This window comes from Olea europaea, chromosome 10 (genome assembly GCF_002742605.1).
Source record: "Olea europaea var. sylvestris chromosome 10, O_europaea_v1, whole genome shotgun sequence".
NCBI lineage: Eukaryota > Viridiplantae > Streptophyta > Magnoliopsida > Lamiales > Oleaceae > Olea > Olea europaea.
The window spans coordinates 16,154,920-16,162,198 of record NC_036246.1 but is presented as its reverse complement, the minus strand read 5'-3'; the positions used below and the strand labels follow the sequence as shown (position 1 = coordinate 16,162,198).

At 33.6% G+C, this 7,279-nt stretch overlaps 1 protein-coding gene across 1 annotated transcript; it reads right to left on the bottom strand.

Moving 5' to 3' along the window:
* Positions 1-4,222: 4,222 nt before the first annotated feature.
* On the bottom strand, positions 4,223-5,266 carry LOC111401373. The gene is made up of 2 exons (XM_023029076.1): positions 4,802-5,266; positions 4,223-4,718 (listed from the first exon to the last, which is right to left on the bottom strand). Exons 1-2 carry the CDS (start codon positions 5,249-5,251, stop codon positions 4,527-4,529), a joined length of 642 nt encoding a protein of 213 aa, XP_022884844.1. The 5' UTR covers positions 5,252-5,266; the 3' UTR covers positions 4,223-4,526.
* Between the last annotated feature and the right edge of the window lie 2,013 nt (positions 5,267-7,279).

Below are 7,279 nucleotides of genomic sequence, written 5' to 3'. Positions count from 1 at the left end.
CATTTTGTTGTGCTAAAGGGTGAAGGAAAGATGGATTTGAACTTTTTAGGATGAACCAAGCGAATTTTTTGACCTGGCTGCAACGATGAAGGGCAGATAGTTCTTTTATCAGTTCTGTTGTTTAGCTAGAGTTCTGTGTTAAACACAAATAACCAAATATGTGTTTGTTGTGACTATTTGTGACCAATTTTTTGTTGATTGTGATCGGTTGTGACTTGGTCATGATTAAGATTGATTTGGTCATAAACAGTCATACTGCATACAAATCTGGTCACTATTATTCACATCAAAGACAAATTTGGTCACACTTAATCACAAATAACATATGTCAGTGAATTGGTTACATAGAGTTACAAATTAGACGATCACGTATAGTCACAGTGAAAACAAGTTTGATCACATAAAATACAAGCATAGTCATGAATAATAAATCTTGTCACAGATAAATTTTTGGAGATTTTTCTACAATGGAGTATAAAGAGGGATTTTTTTTTTCAATTTTTGGAGATTTTTTTGTCACTAGAGTTAGAGTAGTTGTTGGAGGGATCATCGGAGCATTTGTCAGAGCGGTCGCCAAAGTCGATAGCCATCTTTGGTTGGAAAGGTGGAGGAAATGTGGTGTAGTTGCGTAAAGTGGCATTAGGTGAAAATAATTTATGTATATTATATTATAATTTAATATTTAATAAATTTCTTTACCACCTAATTTTGGAAATATTTTAGTGATTTTGTTATTTATGAAACGTAATCTTTAGAACTAGAATTTTTGTATTGATCCCATCTGAATTTTGGGCTTGGCCTTTGGGCTCTTGGTGGATGAATCCAGACACTCAAGGAGGAAGCTCGGGGTTGCCCAAGCCCAATTAGGCTCTTGTTTGAATCACATTATTTTTATAAAAATGTATTTTTGAATAGTGTATTAATAAGAAATATGTGGTTAAAAAAGGAAGAAAAGTTTTGGATTTACATGTAAGATTATTTTATTGAAGAATGTGCGGTTAAAATGATGTCAAATCACTATTTAAGAATGTATTTTTTTTTTAAATAATATGGGTCAAACATGGCTTAGATGTGTAAAATTAAAAAAAATAAGTAAAAAATTAAAAATTAAAGGAAATTCTTTTTTTAATGAATATTTTTTTCAAAGTATCAGCTCAAATTTACCTCCCTGAGCTGCTGAGGGGTCGGAGGTTCAGGGACGAGGATATAGTCTGACGCAAGCTGGGAAACCTCGTTAAAAATAATAATAATAAATAAATAAAAATTTCCGTCTTTCTCTGCCCATCGAGTTGTCCCACCAGTCAGCAGACGACCGAGCCCATTGCCACCTCGTGATTTTTGAAAGAAAAGGCACCTCGAATCTACACAGATGCTGAAAACTGCCGCTAGGATTTCTAGTTGGATTCGATTACTTTAACGAACAAAACAATTTTTTAAGGCTTCCTTGGATCTAATAAAATGAACATAATGTATATTACCTTCGTTTGGCTCTCATTAAATTTCATTACATTACGTTACATTTTTTTTCTCTCTTATTTTTAACCACACAATCTTTCATAAGATAATATTACACGTAAATCGAAAACTTTTCACTATTTTTCAACCACTCATTTTTCAAAAAAAAAATATTATTTCACTTATTTTCATTTTCCGAAAATGGGGGCCAAACGAGGACATTATAAGCATAACCTCTCCGCCTTCTCCCTGGGGTGTCGTATCTGTCCGTAGTAGCATGTGGACGGTTGTACTATTAAGTACATATATACTTAATATTGTATATAAAATATAGCTTACGAAAATATATTTTAAATACGCATTGCGAACATTATATATTATGGGTTAAAACGTGTTTGACTACACACTTGAAACAAAACGTCAAACTGATATACATTCATTTGCTCTGTTTGCGGAGCGACATACGAAAAGCGTCATCATATTTGAACAATTGAGTTGATAGAATGTTCTTTTTCATTTTAATCCACCCCTCATGTTCCTATGCTATTTGAAATTCTTTGATGTTCTTCATGGGCTTGGACCATGTCTCCCGAACAAGGTCGGAATGGGATCGAGAGTTTCCACATCTCATCGTAGCAAACAATATTGTATCTGTTAAATGTCAAAATCTGATTGAGCTTCTTAGTCGGCAAAATGAGTCAAAATTGTATAACATGTACTTGAACCATCGTCAAACAACTCAACCAATGTCTTTACCTGGACCGAAGGGAGTCATGAGATTTCATGGCCGGCAATATAGATTTTGGACACTATATAATACATATTATTGTTTTGAAATATTCTTAATTAGCTCTAGGATCAAGCATTCAGGGTACAGCCAAGGGAATTTAATCTATACAAGAAACACCATGAACGGTCCGCTAATGCATTTCCTGGACACGGCCAGGGAAGTTAACCTTATACAAACAACAACAGTACGAGAGATTCGAGGAACTATACATACAAGACACGAATGGAAAAATGCTGACAGAGACACGACTAAAACAGAGAGTAAGCTGTAGACTTTTATGCTCAAACTAAGACCAAGTAGGATGTTTTGTTGAGACAATCTTGAATGTCACTAACATGACTTGAGACATCTAAGGTATATGCTCGGGGCTTTCCAAACGATGAAAATATCACTAGAGATGTCCATAGCCCCATACGTTTTCCTAATTGCTTCGGACCGTTTAGCATGACTTTTACTTTTGGTTTTACTTCCTGTATAAGAGCTTTTGGCATAAAGCTACCTTAGTTTTGTTCGGAAACTAATTTTTCTATTCTAGAAATACTTTTAGAGAAAGTCATTTATTAGACCAAACCAACTTTCTCTAAAAGCTCTTCTAACTAAAATAAGAATTTCATAAAATTAGTCAAATAGGTCCAAAAGTTGCTTTTGGATCTCATGCCAAACGGGCCCTCCAGCATCCGTATATGTTGATCAAACACCCCAACAGAGCCAGTATAGGTCCAGTGATGAGGTATTCTTAGAGTTTAAGAGAGAAAGAAATTCAAGGAAAAGAAGTAGATCCAAACAGACATTAAGAATTGAATTGGGACGTCTAGATAATACCTATTGTGCAAAGTCATAATGAAAGTACAAAGCAACAACTCACATACAGATTCTAAAACTCAATAAATATTCCTGGTGCCCATATAAATCAAAAACATGAATTGTCAAGTGTCCATAGAAGAGAAAGAGACTACATGAAAAAAGAAGAAGCTTTAGACGTATGAAATAACTTTACAAATTAATAGGTGTTGTTGACTCTTATATCCAAAGCCACTCGTAAAGGTCAACGTCATTAATTCAAACACCTAAAGCACGTCTGAAGTAACTTAAGAAGTCGATTGGTTTGGATCTTATATCCAAAGCCACTCGTGAAGTTCACTTATTACTTCAGATGCCCAACATGCTCATGAATCTATCGATTCAAAACGTCCAAACTGAATTCAAACATACAAAACAAAATCACATCTCAAATTCTATAGAAAAACTTCATATCTAATATAAGGATCGAATATCTAAAGCAGTCTCTGATTTTAATATTCAAAACTACACTTACTAGGTTAAAAACGTGGCATGCTTTAAAAAATTATGTACACATATAATACAACCTTATATCATCATATTTCTTCGAAAAATAGAACTATAAGACTTTATTCTAAAATCCCATGCCCCGAGAAGCCAGCACACATTTACTTCGATTAATTCTCTTGGCCATTTCTTGCGAAGTTTATAATTTCTATGATGACCTGATCCCTGACAAATAATTTGTAAAACCTATTCAGTCTTTTCATTCTTATAATTTCTAAGTTTTTACTGAATAAGCAGGAAAGACAATCTATGCAATATTTGTAAATCAGTGTCTAAAAAATACCTGCTCTCACATGGGAAATCTATACATAGTTTTTATCTTTTTATCGACTGTCATCTCACATGTCATGAGATTCCATATTGATTATTTAATAGTAAGGCCTGATAGATCTTTGGCTTATTAAATGGATGCCACTTTGGATTGCCACACTAGTGGAATGGCATGCATTGTTTACATTTTTAATAGTAAGGCCTAATATGTTATTGTTAGATGTTCAAAGCCAAGTATATGCTCAGATAGGTCCTAAGTTATGATGGAATCAACCAGCAAACTACTGATCATATAAATTCAGACAGTTAAGCAGCCTTGTGACTCGGTTAGTCAAGTTCTATTCAATAAACTGCAGGTTCTGAACTATTATCGAAGCATACGGTAACACAATGTTGAGAATTAGTTTGAAACAAATTAATGTACAAGCTAAAATATCTTTCCAATTACACATAAAAATCCCAACATTTTCTCTTTCCCCCTCTTGGCACGTTGCAACAGTACTATCACTCATTTATGCATAAATCTCTATAACAAGATCCAAAATTCTCATATGTTCATCGAATAGCATATGATTCTAGCACACTGACTGAGAGAGATGAACAATCGTAGAAACAAACCCAAAATGTGCCTAGAATCATTTGTGAACCTGGGGGTTGAGACACTTCATCCATATATTTCTCTTTCATCTTTATCCTGTTCCAACAAATGTCTCCAAAGCCAAAGAACCTGCATCAAACCACCATTTGCAACATGCAACAGAAAAACCTTTCCTCCTACTGGAAAATATACGGACATAACATTAACTAAAATAAAGAAGCAATATATGCCCAAAAGTTGCCAAGTCATTCCTCTCTCCTGTAAAAGAGAACATCAAATTATTCAGAAATATATCAAAATATGGATATAATTACATAAAAAGGAGAAACTTCTTTGTATACCTTATCATTATGTGATAATTCTTGAGATACCTCGTTAAGGTAGTTGGTCATCAAGCATCCAACAAATAGACCAAAAGGAATTAGCAATTCTTTGTTTCTGGAAATAGAATATATAATATCAGATGCAAAACTGAAAATTAAGATTGCAGTAAGTGACCATTTCAGTGCCTCTTTCCCCCAAACCAGTAATTCCTGCTGTGCAACACCCTTGGCTTCCTTCCAAGGGAACTGTTTAAACGAATCAGGAATGAACCCCAATAATTTGTCCTTGGTACAAGTAAAGTACATTTTATACTTAGGAGGCACATGAAACTGTTGCATCCTAGGGAGCTGTTTTACTGAAGAAGTTGCTGAAACTTGATGAGAGTGAACATGTATAAAGAAGGGCCTATGAAGATGACACAGTCGCCTATTGAATGATGTAACCTGAAAGACAGAGCAAAGATCCATGATATATAGATAACTATTTTACAATGTAATTTCAACGAATTGGTATTTATGCAGCCTCATTAATAATTATATGATAGGCCAATAACCCAGAGTCTACAAAATGAATTTAACTGGACTTTAAAAGTGGTGAAAATAATTCCATACTAAGCAATTCATGGAGTATGCCAAGAGCCTTCAAGTACACTTAAAAGTTACAGAGGATCTATACGTAATTTAGACTAAGTAATCATTGTCAACAACATGAGGCTAACTTGGCACAGTTTGCAGCATCATGATGAATTATATTCTTGACTTGTCTTTACCCCAGCAGGTGTTTTGGTGGGGTTGGGGAGTGGGTAAAGTGCAAGTACTCTGCCTTTTTGCTTGTTCTTGTAGTTGAAGAGTTTTCAGTTTTGTTTCCTATCTTACGAAAATAAATCTCACAGACCAAAACTATTGCCCTGTCCATAAAATATGCAACATATTGTATTGGATGAATATCGAGCATCTTAAAAAGAATATCAATTTCGAATCATGTCTTACACTAATGCACATGAATAGGAACAGAAAAATTCAAAAAAGTACGTCAATGTGTTGCTAAAGATCTGAAGTTATAGCAACCTGCTTCAAAAACCAAGATGTCTTCTGGCCAATTCTACCACAAAAATCAACTCACTGTCAGAGGGCTACATTTGCAACTATGTCTGAATTTTTCTTTGGTTTTAAGCAAATGGACAACATGAATTCTAAGCTGGATTAGCTAGAAAAAGGTTCTTGAGAGTGACAATACTCTGCTGATAATCTCCTAATGGAATTTAGTACTTTTTATTTTGGAACTCTCTTGATTTTATTCCACATGCTTAAATCTATATTCTATCCAACACGGTTTAATTTTTGTACCAAGTAAGAATATTTTTTAAAAAAATTAAAAAAAGTCAATCTTAATCCTGTTAAATTAACTTATTTTCCTTCAAGTACCCATAGTTTTGATTCAACTAAAACTAATTATCCAAAACTTGAAACTCTGCCAGAAATTATGAGTAATTAACCACTAATAGTTTATCTGGAGACCCTACAACCATACAAATAACCCAATTCCAATATGATTTCATAAATATTAGCAATTTCGTTACAATTCATGAAAATTTCTCTCTATCATATGTTCATTCCATTACAGAAGTACAATATGATTGCACTCAGCAATAAGTATAACTATATTGAAGCAATATGATTACTAATTATGTCTTTAGCTTACTAACCAATAACCATTATATGTTTGACTCTCATGAACGAATATCCATAATCTAGAGAAATGAGTACTATCCATCCTATTCACTATATCTTGATATTCCAACTTTCAGTCACTAGTCTAAACCATGTGATCACCATGACATACCCGCATTTAAAATCCAAATTCAAGTAATGACTTAATAACCCATTATATTTGAACTCTTTTTATTAGAATTAAGATGTGCATTAATTTAACAATCACAATAATTAAAATGGCTAAAAGGGATATCGTGTCTTTCTCAAAGATACTATGGTGTCTATATTTTTGAAAATATTCGATCATTCACCGATCTTTCAAAATAATTAGTCCTATTATTCGGGACTATTATTCTCTCAAGATTAAAGACATACATAATATAGTAACTCAGAGAAGACCAATCTAGAGGATAATTTTTTTGGAAAAGGTTTCTCACTAGATCGTGTAGAATGTATCTCATTTCATGGAACACACTGCTATGTCAAATCTAAATCTAATTGTAGCTACCAAGGAAGTCACCCAATTGGGTCATGATAAGATACCAACTGGAAAGAACAAGCTAAATTGTAGAACAAATGATTATTTGATAACAAACAGGTGATTACCGAAACTGAATTGAACATAAAGCCTGAAGAAGGCTATAAACAAGAACAAACAACTCTATTACTCACTCAAATATTTGCCTGCCTTCTCCCTATACCTCTACCTTTATTTATAGCTAATTTTCTAACTGTTTTTCCATCAGCACATGCTCCCCAACAGATTCTGTTTTCCCTTGATTC

Excerpts from the sequence above, each read along its gene's own strand:
- LOC111401373 (XM_023029076.1), bottom strand. The coding sequence starts at position 5,251 with ATGGATCTTTGCTCTGTCTTTCAGGTTACATCATTCAATAGGCGACTG. Across the intron at positions 4,719-4,801 it reads AATTATCACATAATGATAAG|GAGAGAGGAATGACTTGGCA; the intron begins GTATACAAAGAA and ends TCTCTTTTACAG.